Here is a 22,426-nt window from a genome sequence, read left to right as displayed (position 1 = left end):
TATATCTAAGAATTAAGACAGAATAGATGCAGTTTCCCCTCTGAGTGAGGAGGGAAAATGAAGTAATTGGAGGAGAAAGCAGAGAGCAGACCCAATTGCTGGAATCATTTCATTTGTGACCACTGAAAACAAAGGAAAAACTAGTTTATGTAATATAATATTACCAGATATTCTTCTTACAGCCTTTGTTCGAAAACTAAAATTTAAAGTTACACTACTGGCAACATTATTGTCGATGTATACTGAGCACCATAATACCATCACTAATATCTTTGAATATTTCTGTTTTCATACACTGACATAAATGTCAAATCTTTGTCGACTGCGTAAATGAAATATTTTAATATGTATATATCCCCCACCCCCATTCTTTCCCCCACCCACTCCCCCTCTGTGAATCGGCTTAGGGAACCCGGTTATTTGCGGCAATTTTTGTTCGGTGAATAATTCGTCAAATGTAACTGACATTTCCGTTAATAGAGGGCTGTCAGGTCACCTTGCTTTTATTTTATTTTATTTTTTTTATTTTTTTTTTGCTCATACTACGCTTCTGAGCTTGAAACAATATTTTTGGACTCATTCATAACTAGGCAAATAACGGGGGTAGAAAAATGATTGGGGTCAATTCACTGCGGGATATAACTAACAGATTTTTATTGCTCTTTTTTCAATATTTAATAATCAGACGCCGATGTGACAAGCTACAGCTTTGACAAGAAGGGAAATGAAGTACAAGTGAAGGAATAAAGATTTAGGGCAGACCCAACTGCACGTTAAAATTTTTTTTTTTTTAAGAAAGGGAGGCTGTTTTTTTTTTTTTTTTGTTAAAGGGAAAGAAGGCGACTGTTCACAAATCACTGAACTCAAAAAACCATGAAAAGAAGTTTTGATTTTTGAAGTTGAAAGTTACAGGTATTTGCTAAAATTCAAGCATTCATTTAGATCCTTTTCACGTGCAACCTGTTAATTTTCCTTTAGTGCCCTTTCTAGGAAATGGCAATTTACCCCCCAAAAGACGGGTAAGTTAATACCGCAAGAACATATAAATTTCTCATCAAGACGAAAGAAACCCATGAGAACAAAGACGGGAATAATATACATAAATGTCTGTACAGTAAAATGAACTACTCTGAGTACCTGACCATAACTTCACAAAATAGCATCAGTGCGTGAGTTCATTAAATCTTTAAAAAAATCCACATTAATAAATTAAAATCAAAACAGAGAAAAATTAAAAAAATAGAAAATTCGTCATCAAAATTTTATGATAAAACTGTCTTTTCTTAAATCTGCTCGCAGCTTAAGGAAAACGAAGATTTAACTTGTAAGCATATCAGTTGCTTTTTCCTTAGCAAATAAAAATTATTTGCAAATCGTAATTGATGGGAATATCCACCATAGTACGTTCAACCATAGTGATATCTTATTTTCTGTTTATATGGAGTTATATATATATATATATATATATATATATATATATATATATATATATATATATATATATATATATATATATATATATGAGAGAGAAAAGAAAGAGAGAGAGTATATGTATATATGAGAGAGAGAGAGAGAGAGAGAAGGATTCGCCCACATGTCGATCATATCCGAACAAGTCATCGCTGTTTGCTGAACATATCTCTCCTCTCACTATGTAATGCAACTTATTATTGAACATTTCATCCTTAACAGCGTTTGCAACTGAAAACGAGTTGCTTCCTCTGTGCAACTGATGCTTTTGTAATGAGAACGCTGAACGTTCTCCGATGTCAAATTGTTATTGTTCCATCTGTCGACGGATAAAATGGACCGATTGGGAGTTATCTCTCCCAGAACCCCTCTGTAACTGTTATTTTGGCGGTCTTTTACATTAATAGATAAAAAAGGGGGCGAAGAACGTCCGCTAAATATTCCTACCGGGAGGAGAAATAGGAGACGAATAATGCGTTCTGAAAAAAGGGATATTAAAAATATTAAGGAAGTATAAAAATTAAAAGTATTTAATCAGTTGCGTAAGCATGATGGACTGCACATAATAGCTGGTCCACAGAGACCTGTACGTATACATACACCATTTCTGTGCGTATTTGCGCACTCAGGAATGTGAATTTATAGACTGAATGAAGGTTTGGATAATGGAAATCCATATTTATGCTTTGGTGGATGGGTTTTCCAATTAGGGCATTACAAGACGGAAAATGCCTCAGGCTCAAATGACCTCCGATTAATTTATCAAATCAAGCATCTTTCAGCCACTCGTTTTAATGAAAGATAGATAAGGGAACTGGTGGTTGATGATCTCAATCCCATGCAAATTTATAAGATTGACGACCGAGTTCGGTTGCATATGACACATCAGCATATGCAGAGATAATTATGTCGCTATGGTTGAAATCTTAAAGAGGACGACTTTTATTACGGTTGATGATGTAAATGATTCAGCGGGCAAAATATCTGTACTAAATCGCGCGCGCGCGCACACACGTACTTCTGGCAGCCCTGGCCTATGACATCGCAAGACATGACGAACAACATATCGTTCGCTTCAAGATTTAAGTTTTTATCGAACTCTCCTCAGATGTATTTTCAAGAGCTAATTGATGATGTTCCCTCAACAAGGTGTAGAAATGAGGTACAGTTCTTGGAGACCAAGTTAAAAGAGGATTATAGTTTTTGTGATTGATAATAACTTGCTTGATTATAAACAATTTACAATCATTCTTTTTTGCAGACGCAGAACGGAACGGAGCTTTCTGAAACGTATTGTGTACAATTCATTTACATCATACTGAATTGATAATTAAATCTTGTATTTACGATTGCTTGCCATCTTAGATTATACACTGATATATTGCTCCAGTAAAATCACGCAACAAACTTGCAATTGCTCATAAGTATACCTTAGTTTAACCAGACCACTGAGCTGATTAACAGGTCTCCTAGGGCTGGCCCGAAGGATTAGATTTATTTTACGTGGCTAAGAACCAATTGGTTACCTAGCAACGGGACCTACAGGTTATTGTGGAATCCGAACCACATTATAACGAGTAATGAATTTCTATCACCAGAAATAAATTTCTCTTAATTCTTCATTGGCCGGTCGGAGATTCGAACGCGGGCCCAGCAGAGTGCTAGCAATTGCTCATAAAAATGATCACATCTCATAACTCTGATATCCTACTTTAATGAAAATGGCATTTAAGTATTTCATAGAAAAATATATAGATATATATATATATTCGGTTCTTATGGAAATTCAGTAATCTCCTTAGCGGAATACAAATTAAAAAAATAATGACGGGCCATCACCGAAATTTGGGGAGACTTCCCCTTACTGGAACCAACGCCTTTGGCGGGACCAGAGGAACCAACCAATCACAAAAATCCGAACGACCAGCGACAGACCACCGACACCGACTAAGTGACGAATCGACCAGTGACGAATTGTTCGTGGGCCAGCTGTACGGTGACGAATCGTCCCGAAATCCTTCATAACGGTCGGAATGCCCCTTTTGAAGTTGATGCATTACGTCGGTGGTAGCGATATTTTATTGCTCAGGCAAAAGGTTTTCCGACGACCGTTTGTGTGATGGGATTAAAAATCGTTGATTGATTTATTTTTCTGTAAAGGTATTTATTTTGATATTACTAGTAATATACCGACGTAGTAAAAATAAAGCATTTGGGTTATGTGTCTTAAATCACAGGACTCGCTTTTTCTGCTTTACGAGACAGACAGACAGACAGACAGGGGGCTAGTAGTAAGGGAAGCTGACCAACATCCCTCGAAGAGGTCGTTCAAATCAGGTCTGCTCAGAGACGATAAAGTGATCAGCTTTCATTTATTTTTATTGTTAAAAACTTCATGGGGCGTCTGTCTCCGTTTACCTGTGCCTTCTATGTTAAGGGCACTGATAATATGGGTATGGTTTTGAATATATATATATATATATATATATATATATATATATATATATATATATATATATATATATATACATATATATATATATATATATATATATATATATATATATATATACAATATATATGTACACACACACAAGGTAACTTACTATTTAAAATTATTATAAATCATTTACTGCAACAAGGTCAAGAATCATTGTTTATCTGAGTCAACGCTATACCACTGACCTTATAAATAATTTACAGAAGCAATCTCAGGAGCCGTCTTGACATCCAAGATCTCTGTCGTTATTTTCAAAGCCTTTTGCGCATGCGCAGACTTCGACACTGCGTTAAAATATGCAGTGACTTATCGTGACTAATTCAAAACAAGTCAAAAGTGCGCCGAAGTTTCTTCGGCGCAGTCGAGCCTTCTGTACAGCGTATAATCAAGGCCACCGAAAATTAATCTTTTTGGTGGTCTCGGTATAATGCTGTATGAGCCGCGGCCCATGAAGCTTTAATCACGGCCCGGTGGTGGCCTGTTCTACATTATTGCCAGCGCACGATTATGGCTAACTTTAACCTTAAATAAAATAAAAACTGCTGAGGCTAGAGGGCTGCAATTTGACATGTTTGATGATTGGAGGGTTAATGATCAACATACCAATTTGCAGCCCTCTAGCCTCAGCAGTTTTAAGATCTGAGGGCAGATAGAAAAAGTGCGGACGAACAGACAAATAGCCATCTCAGTAGTTTTGTTTTACAGAAAACTAAAACATTCGTCTTTTATTTACAAAAGAAAGAAATGACATTGAATCTCTCCTTTCTCTGCTACTAAAAGATTGAATGACTAAACAGCAAGTGATATTGTATCTTTGGTGATCTATATACATTTATACATTTTAAAAATATACATTTTGTATTTAGTACAAGCGACATTTTTTTATACATTTATATATTTTATACATATATATTTTGTATTTAATGCAAGCGACATTTTATTGTTTTACATTTATACATTTTTCGTTATTATACTTTGCATTTAATACAAGCGGCATTTTATTGTTATAAATTTATACATTTGATACATATACTTTTTGTATTTAATACAAGCGATAATTTATTGTTTTACATTTATACATTTTATACATATACATTTTTTAATTTAATACAAGCGACAATTTATTGTTATACATTTATACATTTTGTACATACACATTTTGTATTTAATACAAGCGACATTTTACTGTTATACATCTATACATTTTATACATATACATATTGTATTTAACACAAGCGACATTTTATTGCAATACATTTATACATTTTATACATAAAAATTTTGTATTTGATACAAGCGACATTTTTATACATTTATACTTTTTATACATATACATATTGTATTTAATACAAGCGACATTTTTTATATTTATACATTTTATACATGTACATTTTGTATTTAATGCAAGCGACAATTTATTGTTATACATTATACATTTCATACATGAACATTTTGTATCTAATACAAGCGACATTTTACTGTTATGTTTTATATTCTGTGTTGAAAGTCAGTGGTTATTTAGATTCTATAGAGGGGACAACACATCTGCGCCAGCTTTAATGGTTATAATACTTGCTTATGTTTTAATACATTTTTGATTTGCACTTTTACAAACGGGTAAATTTGATTAACACGAGTTAACTGATTATTTATTTATATGTTTTAGCATTTATGTGCCGTTTTTAAGAAGACGATTTGTAACTTCTTTTCAATGAAGTTTGTTTCGGTGTCAGTGACCATTGGTATTGCGACGCCAAGTACTCATGACTGAGCCGCTAAAATGATTTAATATTTTAAAGTTACTTGAGATTAAGACAAATCCTTACCGAGAATAGACACTTAGCAATCATAACAGGCTACTGTACATATATTATTTTTATTTGTCAAAAAAAAAAAAAACAGAGTTATCTGAAAAGTAACTGCAGTAACCTAATGATTATTTCTGATGGTCTTATGTGATTTAATTCATAACAGTGCCTGGACAGTATAACCAACCATTCAAATTCACTTTATCTGAGCTCAAAGTCCTCGCTGGCTTCGAATGCATTTGCAGAATTTTCAGAAGATTCTAGATAATGAAGCGGGGAGATATTAACTTTTGTGCTAAGATCGTTAGGTTGGCTTTATTAAATGCTTGAGAAAGAGAGAGAGAGAGAGAGAGAGAGAGAGAGAGAGAGAGAGAGAGAGAGAGAGAGAGAGAGAGGTGGGGGTGAAAAGTAGATTTATAGACTTGGAAAAATTAGTGGAGGTGTATCACAGCCTACCATTAAGTCTTCCATTGGAGAGAGAGAGAGAGAGAGAGAGAGAGAGAGAGAGAGAGAGAGAGAGAGAGAGAGAGAGAGAGAGAGAGAGAGAGAGGAGGGGGGGAAGTAGATTTTTAGAACTGAGAAAAATTAATTTGGGTGTATCACAGCCCACCATTGGAGACTTAAAGACATTCGCCCTAAGGCAGTTCCACAAAATATTCTGATGTCGAATAAAGAGATTGAGTTGGTTCGTGTTTCTTGTACAGTATATATAAAAATTTACCTTTCAACAAGAGTTTATGGATTATTTATATATTCGACCGATGGCGATATATCCTTTGCACAATCAAGGATAAAACAATCACATAGAACGCCCTGTTAATGGATTTAATTTTTTTCCCCAAATTGGAACACTAATCTTAAAAAGGAGACTTACATAGTTTTACTTTTCAAAGACTAAAACTGTAACAAGAAATGCTTTTAGAGAATTTTTTCTTCTCAAATCAAAATTGGTCCTAAAGAATAACTCTACAATTTTTTTAACTTTCATTTTTGTTTTCGGTTTTGAGAATGAAACACCAGTATTAAAGGATTTTTTTAAATGTTTTATTATTCTCAAAATTAACAGTAACCATTAATGATTTTTTAAAGTTTGTACTAAATTGTCACAGATGAAAATATCAATCACAAAATTACTTGTTATTCTATCCACAAGTAGTTCACAAAGTGCAACTTTTTACTTCCGAGCTCATTTCCACGTGAATCGTAGAAAGAATACACACAGACATACATCATACATGCATACATTCATACAGGTATGAATATTCTCAAAACAGCCGTATTGCTGTTCTTTTAATTTATTTTCATTTATTTTTCCTTATTCTTGCTTTCTTTAGTCTGCGTGTGCCTCTGTGATGTTTTCCAGGAACTTGCGATAGCACTTGTAAGAGCTGGTGATTTTCGTAATTTCCTGAGGTAATTGACACGAAATTTTCACTTCAGTATATGACTCGAATTTTTCCCGCAATAACTGGCACGGATTTTTCCTTCCGTCATTGACACGAATTTTTCCTTCGCTACTTGACAAGAATTCTTCCTTTAATACTTGACACGAAATTTCCCTTCAGTATTTGACACGAATTAACATTCAATAATTGACACAAATTTTCCTTTAGTAATTGAGACGGTTTTTTTCCTTCAATAATTTACACAAATTCTTCTATAAATAATTGACACGAATTTTTCCTTCAGTAACTGACACGAATTTTTCCTTCAAAACCTGACACGAATTTTCCTTTCAGTAACTGACACGAATTTTTCCTTCAAAAGCTGACACGAACTCCTCCCAAATTGTTTCCAAAAATACGTTTCGCATTATGCAGCTGGAAGTTTAAATACACCGTGAAATAGGACTCTCGTATTTGTAAAGCGATAGCAGTATCAATCGTGCCAGTTACGGCTGCTCCGTTTGGTGGTATAATCTCGCGATATTCATTTTCATAATGCTTGCGGTAATAACTCTGTCGTTGGATCTTAAATCTCGAGTCAGCATGATACATAGAATGCGATCATTTAAGTTGGTGTGTTTGTAAACAGTACATCACTGTTTGTTTGGTCAGGGAACGCTTATATCAAACACAAATCTCAATAAACACGCACACGTGCGTTTATATATATACATATATATATATATATATATATATATATATATATATATATATATATATATATATATATATATATATATATATATATATATATATATATATATACACACACATAAGTATAAATATATATAAACATAAAGCTTCTGAATAGGACAGTCTCTGAGCGCGAGTGGGCTGCCTTATCTTTTTCCACGGACCTACTCTTCTTTATACTTATCCCCAGGACGGATGGGCGTGACGCCCTTACCCATTCCCTTTTGGGATAAAACCCTCGCTTTACCACTCGGCGCAAATTTCAACTCTCCTTTAACCCCCCCACCCTCCCCCTTACACCCACCCCAACCAACAATCCCAGGACCCACTTATACACGAGGAGGGTCCTGTCCACTATCCCCTACCTCCAAACCGACATCCCCTCTCCTTCCACTAGGCTCTCCATAACTCCGCGCTCTACGTTGATTTTTGCGAATTTTGTTCCCCGGCAAGCTGGGAGGATAAACATTCGGAATCTACTCGCCTCTTGGGAGAGCGTAATTTCCAAACGTTTCTGATTTTCTTTTTCCGAGAATTAAGTTCCTTTTATTCGGAGTTTTGTAGACAGTGATACTGATCCGTCGAAAATTCCACAGGCAATGTTAATCTTTCGGGTTTGCAGGCGACTTTGACTGGTATGGAAGTCTGTACGCTACATTTTCTCAGTCTATACGCAATATAGATTAGTTTGAAAGTCTATAGGCAATTAATTGTTTGAATTTGAACTTGGACAGGTCAGTAAGTATATGCTACGCTTTATAGGTCTATGCGCAACCTAGACTAGTTGAAAGTCTAACGACAACGTAGATTAGATTGAAAATCTATTGGTAACTTAGATTAGTTTGAAAGACTATAGGCAACGTAGATCAGTTTGAAAGTCTATAGACAACAATGATAGACTAGAAGGCCTATACGCAACATATATTAATTCGAAAACCCAGTGGCAACCTGTGTTGTCTAAAAGTCTACACTGACAACGCAGATTGATTGGAAAGTCTGTAGGCATAAAGTTAATTGGTTTGTAAGTCTATTGGCAACTGATTGGTTGGAAGATTATTTGGCATAAAATTTTCATCGGCTGGTTAATATTACTCAAAAAATTGGTTGCAAAGTCGATGGACAATATCTGATTATTAAAAACATTTGCAAGTGAATTGAAATAATGTAAATTATATGCACCATATGGATTAATGATATTATTCAACGTCAACCCGAACAGCAATCTAATCATTTACCGTCCAATCGAAGAGTTATATTAGAGTTCACCATTATGTCGAAGAATAACCTTAGTTTTTCATCATCATTACGAAAAATATATCTTATTGTCCGTCATTTCGAAGAGCTGTTTACTGTCAACTCTAAAGAACAATCGTTTTTTCAAATCAACTCGGAATATTATATAGTCTACGTTCTTTCCCGCCAGTTTATGCATTAGCCACCGGCCGTTGGAGCTCGGCGCGTCGTCGTCGTCTTCTTCTTCTTCTAATTCTTCGTCTTCATTTCTGGTCCTGTTTACCCTTGTCTGCTAAAAGGGGTTCGTCTAGCAGCAGCAGCAGCAGCAGCGGCAGTCATCCCGAGCGGCGCTTATCTTCACGCTGCCTTTGAGATCAAATGTTATCTAGATCCTTCGTGGGGTCGTGCACCAGCTCCACACCCGGAGCCAGTTCCTGCCTTGCTTGCGAGGCCGCCCGGCGGACTTCCTCTCCGTGGACGTTGATGCAGTTGCTCCACAAAGGGCACCTGTCGTAGATAAGGAGGAATTAAAGAGGCGTTTCTTAAAAGAAATGTTGCCTTATGGCGCAGAGTTAGTTATTCAGGATAAATTTAAAAACTATCACTGATTTTAAGGAGAGGGACTCTTACATATGTAATACTAGCTGAAGCCGGTCTCTGTTTACAGGTGGGTGGACTGGAACACACCCTCGGTCCTAGCAAAAGTGAAACAAGAGCTGCATCACTCAGCCACGCACCCATCTAAATTATTCATTAAAAATATTGAGCAACACCTCCAGTTGATCTTTGCAAAAACATTCCGTTAGAAGAAATAGAAAAATATCTTTACCCCCAAAACGAACCTCAGCGCTGAGTGATTTTATTAGAAATACTAATAATAAGAGGAAAAGTAATGGCTGATAGTTTCTGAGAAGAAAAGAAAAGCGGCGAATAAAAACGAAAGAAAATGGTATTCTGCTATCAAGCGGTTAGCTTTCACCGGGGCCATAAAGCGACTTTTGCATAATAAATAAAAAAAAAACATCGGCCTAAAAAAAATCTAAAAATCTTAAAAAGGAAAAAAGCAAGACGTCGCCTGCAAAAATCGTCGGATTTTTCGGCGGGTAATTGCGAGCGCGCCTTCCCTTAACAGCTCTGCTTTCACTTAACGAAAAACGGAGGAAAATAAAATCCCTTTATCGCTCCGGGCTCCAAAAATTAGTTGCCCATTTAACAAACCGTCACATTTTCCCGGCTGGTTTGACTTTTGCGTTTCTCGTGTAAAACTGCCTACTTTTTCCCCTCTTTTTATCGTTCTCAGACACCGACAATGAACTACTTCGTTTTCGTAAAGCTATGTTTGTTTTTTTCACGAAGAACTTGAAAGCATCAAATCACTTATTCAGATTTACGTAACTATATCAGCTATGTGTTCCAGTTTTGTTCCCATGCTGAAATGACAGATATTCGATGTGGTGACAAATGGCAACATTTGGACACGACAGGTGCTAAATTCTCCTTTAGTAGACTGTTTGGTTCGTTAACGAAGGTTTCAGTTAGCCATTAAAGATATAAAACAAAGTGAATAATCCTCTTTTTATTGTATATTTTTCCCAGTTGATGTCCTCTTGTCACTGCAACTGATATTTCTTGTTACTTCCCTTACACACGGAATAACAAATAGGGCACTCAGGTCTCGTCCTGGTGGCTAATAGCAAAACTCTTTGCTCAAGAGTTCAGACGGAATGTGCACTCCTCACTTCTGCTACTTAGCATAGGCCTAATTACATTTCCATTTGAGAATTTTTCCCTTCTAAATGAGCCTTGGCATCATTATGCCTATCCAGCAGAAAACTACTGTGTTGTGTAGGTAGGCCCAAAGGAATTTCCATTTAGAATTTTTCTCTTTGTGAACCGGAACATCATCTTGTCTATTTAATCAGAAAAATCTGGATGGTTTTTTTTTTTTTGTAGGCCTAAGTGTATTGCCATTTAGTTTTTGTGTGTATGAACATGGGTTTGAAGGGTTTGAGTTGAAGGGTTTGAGAACATTGTATTATGAATCAACATAAATGTTAAAGGAATAGTGTATAGGACAGTAGTGAGAGCAGCTATGATATATGGAGCAGAAATATAGCCGGTAAAGAGAGCGCTATTGAAGAAATTGGATGCGAAAGAGATGAAAATGCTTAGATGGATGTGTGGAGTGACAAAATTGGACAGGTTCAAGAATGAAAGAATAAGAGGAACAACTAAAGTCGTAGAACTATCAAAGAAGGCCCAAGAAGAAGACTGCAGTGGTTTGGCCATGTGATGAGAAGGAATGAGATATATGTTGGGAGGAGAGAGATGCAGATGGAGGTGCCTGTTGGGAGAGCGAGAAGAAGACCGAAGCGAAGGTAGGATGGATGTTGTTAAAGAAGATCTGAGAGACAAACTGTTAGAGGACAATGTGTTTGAGGGAGCCAGGTGGAGGAAACCTGTCAGAAACATCGACCCCACATAGAAGTGGAAAAAGATGCAGAGAAAGAAGACTTTTGGTAGAAAAAGTATTGTTTCTCAATTTTACGTTTACATTGGCGTTGTTACGTAACAGTCATGGTCTAGAGAATCCGTTGGTAACAGTTGTAGTAACAGTTTCGTCATATTTTATGTAGACATTAATCCAGATTAATTGTAATGGTTGTAATAAAAACAGAAATGTTTTTACAACCTTTTTTTTAATATTTTACTGCAGTTGTTGCGTAAAAGCAGTTTCAGTTTTATCACCATTTTCATCAGTTTTTTAAGTGGCGATATCCCCTCCATAGGAGTGTTAGTGATAGTGGTGATAACGGGAGTAGTGCTAAGTCTGTTCGTTTCACATTACTGTTTTTTCAATGTTTTTGTTGTAGTTGTTATTGTTGTGTGTTAGTATAAGCACATTCATCGTAATTGCCATTAATCCGCTATCTGTCAGCGTCAATGTCTTTCTTGATAAGAAAGCACGCAGACGCTAATTTAAATAACCAGAGTAACCGGGTGATCACCCAGCTTGCGTCCTTGTATTCGTGGAATAAAACGTAAATAGCTTTGTGTGTTTTAGTAACTAGGCTAATCGCATAAGGCGGAAGCTTGCAATCCCTGATTAGCCTTACTTCACCGTGATTTGAGAACAGCGTTTATAATTCGTCATCCTCTGACGTCAACGCAGAAACAACACTTTTACAACTAGTAACACCTCCCCACCAAGGCCAGACTCCCAGGACTTCCCCTCCCCCCACCCACAATCTCCCATCCTCCCAGGTCCTTCCCCCTCCCCCCGCAATCTCCTCTCCCTCCCTTCCTCCCCACCCCCAGATAGATTAAGCGCTGAACGCGGGTCGTTCCTTGTGTTGTCTTTTTCATCATGCTCTGAACATTAGTAAGTGGCGGGGCAAACACTTTTTCAACTTGTTCTTAATTAAGATGGGTCACCCGTCTTGTGTCAATATTGTCTCTCTCCTCTTACTGCCGAGCTCTCTCTCTCTCTCTCTCTCTCTCTCTCTCTCTCTCTCTCTCTCTATTACAACAGCCGCTTCCGCCTCGCTTTCATTCTGCCATATTAATGCTCACTTCATGAAACGGTTTGCTCATGCTTTCATTTAATCCTTCGTTCTCATTTTATTTTATTTCTGTTTCATTTTGTTTTATATTACTTTATTTTTGTTTTGCTTCCTTTTCATCATCATCATCATCCCCGTTAGTAGAGAAAAAATAGACATTCAAGCCTTTTGAGAAACTAAATTGTCTATTAAATATTGGATGACTTTGGCTTCCTGTATGTTACTTTTCTCATAGAAGTATAAATTGTACAGTTTCTAGTACACGCTTTATTAACGTATATTTATTTTTATGGAGCGTTTGCACGTGAAAACAGCGTGCTTCAATACATTATATATATATATATATATATATATATATATATATATATATATATATATATATATATATATATATATATATATATATATACACACACACACACACACACACACGAGTCCTAACCTTTTCATTTTTGCCTCCTGCGGCTGCACATTTCTTCACCGTTTATTTTTGTTGGCGTTGGGGAACTGTCCCGCAGTCTCTTAGTTTCTTTTTCGGCGGTGAATTTCGCCATAACTTTCGGGTCAGCCGGTGATTTATATCTGAGTGAGGTAAGAAAAGTCTTCTGAAATCTATTGCCTCCGAGGGCTCTTACTTTTCCTCCCTCTCCTATATATCTTTCTTTCGACGTCCAGCCCTGGCCAACCCTTCAGAGGGACGAATTTCCCTCCCTCGGTTGATTTCCATTCTTGTGGTTCGTGATTCGAACTGCGTGGAATTATATTGGTTTTATTGCGAATGGTCTTTCTGTCTCGAATTGGGTATACAACCCTGGCGCCCTTTTATATTTGATGCATTATTGGAACCAACGTGATTCAGTGTGTTTATGTAAATTGTTACAACGTTGAATTGGATACAGCTCTAGTGTCCTTTTGTGTGTGATGCATGACTAGAACCAACGTTATTCTACACGTTTATGTGAACTATTACGCTGTGTTAGATTTAAATTTACCCTGGTCTCCCCATTTTCATAATATTTTCTGTTTCTGCGTCGAATTGAATAAGTAAGTCTGAGGCCCTTTTACATTTGGTGCATTATTGGAACCAACATAGTTTTTTGCGTCTGTGTAAATTATTGCGATGTTTTAAATCAAAATATATTTTTGCCTCCCCATTTTCATAGATTGTTACTTTTTTTTTACAAGATTTTCTGTTGTTTATCATGAACGTATTAACGTATATGACTAAAACTTTGGCGGGAACTTTAGGTGCGAGTTAGCACTTCCCCTCATTCAGTGAGAATTGATGTCAGTCCATTTCAGAGCGATTACGCCTTGGTCTAGCAGTAGCAGTCCGTTCGAGGATTAATCGATTAGGCGGACCGTTTCTTCCCGGCTGTTTGTTGGCCCTGCGCAATGGAAACTTTTCTCTCTCTCTCTCTCTCTCTCTCTCTCTCTCTCTCTCTCTCTCTCTCTCTCTCTCTCGTTCCTTCCTTTTCTCTCTTCAAAAGGCAGTTTGGTCAACACCTTGAGGCTAACCTTGTTTTCCATATCTCTCTCACTCCCTCTCTCTCGCTCCCTCCCTCACTCGAGGCGTAGACTCATGTTTTTTTTTTTTTATCTGCAATGAAAGTGACGCTGCACATGCATTTTCAGGATTAGGGGGGAATCCTGGAATCTGCATAAAAATTCCCGAGACCCGAAAAGATCCTTGTCAGACAAGCTGTGTGTGTGTGTGTGTGTGTGTGTGTGTGTGTGTGTGTGTGTGTTCCGCGAATTCAGAGGTTCCTTATTCCCGAGGCAGGGAATCATGTCCAGACAGAAGTCTAAGAATATTTGAGTATATCCTCCCTTTCCCCAACCCTCCCCCACCTCTGGGATGATTAGCGAAAAGAAAACGGGATCAGAACAATATCCTTTAATCAAGGGTCTGAATCGGACCGAAATATCAAATCCCAGAACATCCTTCGTTCCTTTTGGGAGAGAGGAAGGAAGGATAATTGTTGATGGAAAGCTTACGTTTCAATAGGAGCTCGCTGATATGGAAATGACGCAAGGATCAGTTTCAACCTTTCTTTTTATCGTCTTGAAAGGAGGCCATGATTACTTGGTGGGTTTCATTTGAGATTTGATCATACTTTTATTATTATTATTATTAATATTATTATTATTATTTACAAACCGACTAGGTTCTTATGGAGTTAAATAAAACAGGCTTTAATTAATTATTAATTAGCAGGTTCCCCAAGCAAGAGTATCGATACATACAATTAAGAAGAAAAAAAAGTGAAAGACTACAGTAATATAATTATAGTTAGTTGACAATAATAGCACGTATCTGTAATCATTTCATTTCTCCATATGCCTACTGGTTTAACAAGTTCATTTTGGATGAGGCTAATAGTCAGATGCTATTTTCCACCCAGGTTATGATCATCCACAGTCTACTTACAACCATATATGCATATTATATGAATATATATTGTATATATATACATCGTGGGAAATATACATCGTGACTCCTCAACAGAATAAAAATGCTGACACGGCAAAACAAGTCGTACAGGCTGGACAAAAATACAATAAACGGCGATGAAGGAAATCCATTTTGGAAATAAAGGTTCCAGAAAATTTAAACCCGAGGAAACCCTTCGAAATCATTGCCATTAGCCTCATGTGAAGAGGCTTTCCCAACATTTAGAAGGCAATTTCTCCCCCAAAAAGGATTTACAGCCTCCTATGAGAGAAAAATTAGAACTTGAATTCTTAGTACCAAACATCCACACCCCTGTAGGGGGGGAGTGCCGTCAGTGCACCTCATGCGGTGCACTGTAGGCACTGCTTAAGGTTCTTTGCAGGGTGCCTTCGGCCCCTCGCTGCAACCCCGCTCGTTTCTTTTACTGTACCACCTTTCATATTCTCTTTCTTCCATCTTACTTTCCACCCTCTCCTAACAGTTGAATCATAGTGCAACTGTGAGGTTTTCCTCCTGTTACACCTTTCAAATCTTTTACTGTCAATTTCCATTTCAGCACTGAATGACCTCACAGGTCCCAGTGCTTGACCTTTGGCCCAAATTCTATATTCAGTTCAATTCAGTTCAGACACCTACACAAACACGCGCGCAGACAAAAATGGACGTGTCTTTGAAATCAATCTGGTATTCATTGTTGCTCACAAACTGGCTCTTATCACCAACGCTGTAAAGCTTCAACATATTATGAAGACATCTCTTGCTGTATGTGACCCATCGGCGTAACTTATCTTTGATAGAATTTAGAATTCAACCCTTGAAAATAAAAGCTTACAAAAGTCTCTCTCTCCTCTCTCTCTCTCTCTCTCCTCTCTCTCTCTCTCTCTCTCTCTCTCTTTCTCTCCTCTTATCTCTCCTCTCTCTCTCTCTGCTAAACCGTTCTATTTAATTGAGCAAGTACTTGTAAGAAATATTCGTCCCACAATATTTTATTTTCCCATGAGGAAACTGGAAAATTGCGCCAATACGCAGCAATTTTTGTGAAGAAATATTGATGTTTCCCCCATTCACAACATTTTGCAATGAAAAGGAAACCAGAAAAAAACTACGTAGTTCATTTGTTCTGAAGGAGAGGCCCTTTCTTCTAATAGAATGTCTGGTCATGTTTTTTTCATTCAAAGTTCTTCAGCAATAGTCGAGCAATCATAAAAAGTGCCCCCTGTGTTGCATATGTACCAACTGACGTTCTTGGAAATTCTGAAGAAATGAATATTACGCCGGGTACTACCTGTATGAAATATAGGCAGTGAAACTGATAGAGCAAAGGAAATGTATTAGTGGATTATGGGAGATTCAGCCACTTTATTTTATTTATTATCTCATTTCATTTGAACGGAAGGTTTCCTACTTCGAGACTAGTCCTTACTTATCACTTTCGAGTTCCCTTACTTATCACTATCGAGTTCCCATTCACAACACTTGCAGAGACAGGGAGGGGAATATGTAAACGAAAAGGTTACCTATTAATATAAATAAATATCGCAGCAGTAAACAGATATTATTCAAATTTATCTGCTGTGGAATGTACTCAACTGTACACGTCCGGGTGCTTTACAAACATTTTCTTTAAAACACTCGTGTGTGTGTGTATGTATATATATATATATATATATATATATATATATATATATATATATATATATATATATATTATATATATATACATATATATATATACTAGTATGTGATGTATAACCAATATTCTCAAACCTATGTATGTTGTAGTATACGAATATGACAAAAAACAATATAATTAGCAATGTCACTTATATCTTTGGTAATGCTGTAGCCTCTGACATTTACAGATAATCATGTAATCTGTAATAATGATATTAATTTGTAATGACACTTATCATTTTCTCTTTACTCTATATTTTTCTTTGGGAGCTTGCTAGTTAAATCTCATAGACCTATAACCAGTTTCCTACCTTATTAACTGACATATTTACATCAGCTGGCATCGCAGTGACCATGGTCATCACGAAAAAGACCACGTTAGACATGCTAAGAAGCTGAATACTTACTTATGAGGCTCCCTGTCAGGATGTTGGGTAAAATGGTCGTAACCCTCAATCGGCTTCTTGCAAAGGTAGCACATAATCGCTCCACAGGCACAGGTCATCTTGTTGCACCCGGTCTCCAGAATGAACCGCTTCTTGCATTTCACACATTCTCTGCCGGTTCGGAAAGGGGTTACTTTGCTGTTTGAGCAGAGAAGGGAAGAAGGGGGGTTGGTTAGCTGTGAGAGACAGCATGAGTCTTTGTGTGTATGTGTGTATGTAAGAATGTATGCATGTATGTATGTGTGATAGGATGTATGTATGTAAAAGTATATGCTTAAATTTATATAGGTTTCAATATGCAGCATACGTTCGTTGCATAAAATTATTGTTATAAAATGCAAAGCACAGGCTACGTATGTATGTATGTATGTGTATTTATATATATATATATATATATATATATATATATATATATATATATATATATATATATATATATATATATATATATATATATATATATATATATATATATATATATATATATCATTATTAAGCCGTTTCTCCAACCAGGGTCGACTCAAACTGGAACAACGTAGAGGTCACTGCCTTACACTGAGACCACCTTTTATATATATATATATATATATATATATATATATATATATATATATATATATATACGTGTGTATCTTTGGAGACAGTTGTATGATTATATATCAAAATCCTCAGGATCTGTCATCGTCAAAGGATGATTGCTGGCCTCGTCCTTTGAAACTTAAGCCCTCCTAAATTACTCCGGAAGTGAGGTCTGGTGAGAAATGGGACATTTCAACCTCCTCGTTCATATCTTTCTTCCATCTTATTCACATTTTTTCATCTGAACGTAGGCTTGAATTTTTTTCGGGGGTCAGGGGAGATTGAGAGCGGGGGGCCGCTGGAGGCTTTAGTTTGAGGCTTTTGCTGTGTAATAGATCGTTCAAAACGGAATAGATCTCAAAACTAAAATCAACCCAACAGGGCTTCATTCGAAAATGGAAAGGAAAAATAAAATCTCTCTCTCTCTCTCTCTCTCTCTCTCTCTCTCTCTCTCTCTCTCTCTAATGTCTCTCTAACGGGTAATGTATTCTACCGTTGCTACCACAAAAGTCAACAGCTAAAATATTTCCTACACCTTCAGCGCTATAACGGTCCCCTGGAGAGAAAAGAACATTTTCTGTTCTAACGGCTACACTAAAATCTAATTCATTTATATCCGCTTTCTTTTAGCCTTTTCTTATCCTAATTTCACAGCTGTTTTACACCTGCACCTTGCATTGTTCATCTGGCTCAACCCCAAACCCCACGCACAATCTCCAATAAGTACTCAAACGTTCTGCCTGAATGGGAAGCGTATATAAATCTGGGACGACCCCTCTGTTGCAAAAGAACGACTTCACCAAAATCGTTCCTTTGCTCTTTCTTCCCCAAATCGCTGGCTGAACCCACTGAGGTGAAGCCGGGAGGTTTTACAACAGGAACGAAATATATCACGCTGATGTAGCACCAACTTTCATCTTGGTCATACTGTTTTTTGGCTGAGTTAATTATTATATTCTGTAATCTGCGGTGATGTTTATCAGGTAAATTGACGTACTGGATAAGAAACGTAACCAAATTCTTTGACGTTAGTCCTGTTCTGTCTCTTTCATTATTTTTTTTGTCTTGATTTTTTTTTATTTAGATACACACACACACACACACACACACACACACACACACACACACACACACACACACGGTGGACAATAACCTACAGATAAAGCAAAGTTTTTGTGGGGGGGGAGGGGGCTACAGTTCACTTGCGTGGTGAAACTCGTGACTCGTTTCGTAACTTAAACTGTACAGCAACCGTCAGGTACATTTATCTCAATTAGAGCATTAGTTTGAATATTATTGAAGTTCTTCCAAGGTCTTCTAGCCTTTTAGTCCTATTTTGGCCTGTATAATAAGCACTGTTCTACTAGTTTTCTAGTCAAAGGTAAATCACTTTTGGTGCTGATAATCTTTCAGAAGCACAAAGATGCTCTGTGTCTCAAGTAGTCCAATATACATTTTACTGTAATTAGAATGTCAAAAGCGCTGATATTTTTCTATGGTCAGATCGCCCTATTCATCCACAGTTGTTTAGGGACAAACGCTAACAAAGAATTGGCATCTGCATTCCTGACAACAATCGGTTCTAGTATAGCTGAGAAGATGTACATACATACAGTACATACATACATATATATGTATATAAATTTATATGTATATATATAAAGATAGATAGATATAAAATAATAAAAGCAGATTTCAGACCACATCAGGATCCAGTCATTGTCTGCAGACCATACTCTGACATCATTCCTTGCAAAGACTAAAACTATATGCTTTACAAAGGTGAGAAACAACACACTGTATTCACCGTCATACCTTACCTGATCATTGCTTCGGCCATCCGGTTCTCCAAAGTGGTTCGAACGTCCTTCTGCTTCTCCGCGAGAACTTCTTTACACGACCGTGGAATGTGGTTTACCTCTTTGCACAACCTGGAGGACCGGAGTGAGATTTCGGATGGGCAATATGGATAGTGATAATTTGTAATGGTTTTCATATACAGAGACTTTACAAAGCATCACAGAAAGTTGTTTTGTGATTTTTCAATTTTTGACTTAAGGAATTTTTTCAACTTACTGGGTACTGATAATTTGTAATGGTTCTCATATACAGAGACTTGACAAAGCATCACAGAAAATTGTTTTGTGATTTTTCAGTTTTTGACTTACGGAATTTTTTCAACTTACTGGGTACTGACAATTTGTAATGGTTCTCATGTACAGAGACTTAAATCATCACATTAAGTTGTTTTGTGATGTTTGAATTTTTAACTAAAGGAATTTTTTTAGCTTAATGAGTACTGATAATTTGTAATGGTTCTGTTTTTACAGAGACTTACCAAAGCATAACAATTGTTTTGTGATTTTGCTCCTATTGACCAAAGGAATTTTTTTTTTTAGCTTATTGGGTACTCAGACTGCCTTGAGGGTTAAGTCTGTGACACGTTTCCAAAATCCTTCAGTTAATTCAAATAAAAAAAGGACCTATGTCTACATCTGTTCTACAGACTAGCGATATACGTCATTATGACACTCGTGCCTGTGCATCCCTACAGTGAAACAGAATTAGTATTTTTCAGATGATGAACCCTATTCATATGGAACAAACCCACAGGGGCCATTGAGTAGAATGAGCTTGGAGTGAGCCATTTAGCTACAAAAAAAAAGCAAAACCTCATCACTCATAGACAGCCTTGGCGGAAAATAACCCAAAAAATGTCAGCGTCTAAACGCAAACAGATCTCAGTCCTTCTGACCTGCAGGAATCCTTCATACACGCGGGATTCTGACAGAGGAACACCCTGTCGTATCTGTTGGGCATAATGACCTTGAAATCGCAGAACGGACAGGACTCCAGGTCTTCCAGCCCCGCGCTGACTATCTCTTCCTGTTGCTGTCTCTGCATCACTCGGTCCATGACGGCTGGAGCCAGTAGGGTCCTTAGATCCCGTTCTTGGATTGACCCTGGGCATTCAATTTCGGGGCACCGAAAGGTGAAGCGCCCTTGGCCCATCTCTTCTTCCACAAACCTGGAAGGGGAGGGTTCTCATGAGTTAGGTAAAAACGAATAAAGTAAATATGAATAAGGAGAAGAAGGAAGACTACTGAAGATGGATAAGTTATTAAAGTGGTACCTAATTCCAATGAAGAATGGGATATATATATATATATATATATATATATATATATATATATATATATATATATATATGTGTGTGTGTGTGTGTGTGTGTGTGTGTGTGTGTGTGTTTGCGCACAAGGAAGGATTAATGTGGTGATGAGCTTTGCCCTATTTTTCCCTGAAACCAAACCTTTAAGGGAAAAAGACTTATTTGATAATTAAATATATATACATATACATACATATAATGTGTCCTTGTGCGTAATTCTCTTATTAAAATAGTAAATAGTAATCAAGAACATGTATTCTTGAGTCAAGAGAATGTAACGGAAGTTTGACTCTTTACTGTAACCAACGATACTCAGTATGCAATTTCCTGCAGAATCACACCAAGAAACGTCTTACCTCTTGACGCATCCTCCGCAAAATCTGTGCCGATGTCTTGCAGCGCTGCAAGAAACCATGTCACTAGCAGCAACATCATTGCAGCATATCACGCACTCCTGTTCCCCAGTTTCAAGTTCTTCCTGAGTGGAAAATGAATAAATATGCAGAATATGAGACATTCTTCCTCTCTCCTACTTCGATAGACCTGTGACGTAAAATAGGCGAGTAACTGTCTCTTTTTGGAGAAAAGTTGACCCTTCTGTGCTCATTTCTCAGTTTTTCTGGACGTGTATACAACAAATATTCCTGTTCATACCAATAATCAATAGTTTGCATTGAAATATGTATTCTGTCATGTAGACCATGCAAGGGGCATGCTTTCTTGAGCATGGAAATGATATATGCTCAAGATGGCATTTTTACCAGACGTATTAATCTGATTCTGTCTGCAGTAAATCTTGTATATGGCACTGTTACCAGACGTTTTATATAATCTAATTCTGTCTACAGTAAATCATGTATAAATGTTTGGAATAAGTTTCCCCGTTACATACGAATGAAAGTCGTTTATTTTCAACATGGTGACTGAATTTTTGGTCCTTCTTGTTTTGCCTTGCTCCCCCATACTCTACTCGCGAATTTACAGAGAGAATTTTCTGCAGACCAGGTCCCAGAATGTTGATGTCTTTTTCACCAAGGTTCCATTTCCCATATCTACTCCTCTCTCCTGAGCAATTATTATTATTATTATTATTATTATTATTATTATTATTATTATTATTATTATTATTATTATTATTATTATTATTATTTTATTATTCAGAAGATGAACCCAGTTCGTATGGAACAGGCCCACAGGGGCCACTGACTGGAAATTCCGGCTTCCAAAGAATGTGGTATTCATTCGAAAGAAGCAACAGATGTAATGTGAAATACAGAAAGAGGAGATCAGTTATTTAGAAGAAGACAAATTAGCAAATTAATCTGGTCTCAAGAGAGATGACCATTGAAGTAGGCCTATCTCAAACTACAATCCCTGTTTCTTTAGACTTC

The 22,426-nt window shown here is 36.9% G+C and overlaps 1 protein-coding gene and 1 long non-coding RNA gene across 3 annotated transcripts in view; one reads left to right on the top strand and one right to left on the bottom strand.

The window, feature by feature from the left end:
• The window catches only part of LOC136834278 (uncharacterized), a 376,662-nt gene that overhangs the window by 319,653 nt on the left and 34,583 nt on the right, over nucleotides 1-22,426 (top strand). The gene's annotated exons all lie outside the window — the stretch shown is intronic.
• The window catches only part of LOC136834277 (E3 ubiquitin-protein ligase RNF216-like), a 32,141-nt gene continuing 19,130 nt past the window's right edge, over nucleotides 9,416-22,426 (bottom strand). For both annotated transcript variants that reach the window (XM_067096646.1, XM_067096647.1), the window contains exons 4-8: nucleotides 21,392-21,513; nucleotides 20,622-20,894; nucleotides 19,687-19,797; nucleotides 17,249-17,398; nucleotides 9,416-9,656 (exon numbers count right to left, since the gene is read on the bottom strand). In XM_067096646.1, the coding sequence (XP_066952747.1) occupies nucleotides 9,524-9,656; nucleotides 17,249-17,398; nucleotides 19,687-19,797; nucleotides 20,622-20,894; nucleotides 21,392-21,513 (789 nt within the window). In that variant the 3' untranslated portion in view covers nucleotides 9,416-9,523. The remainder of the gene's footprint in view (nucleotides 9,657-17,248; nucleotides 17,399-19,686; nucleotides 19,798-20,621; nucleotides 20,895-21,391; nucleotides 21,514-22,426) is intronic.

This window comes from Macrobrachium rosenbergii, chromosome 53 (genome assembly GCF_040412425.1).
Source record: "Macrobrachium rosenbergii isolate ZJJX-2024 chromosome 53, ASM4041242v1, whole genome shotgun sequence".
NCBI lineage: Eukaryota > Metazoa > Arthropoda > Malacostraca > Decapoda > Palaemonidae > Macrobrachium > Macrobrachium rosenbergii.
Note: the sequence above shows the minus strand (reverse complement) of the source record. Positions and strands in the feature narration are given on the sequence as shown.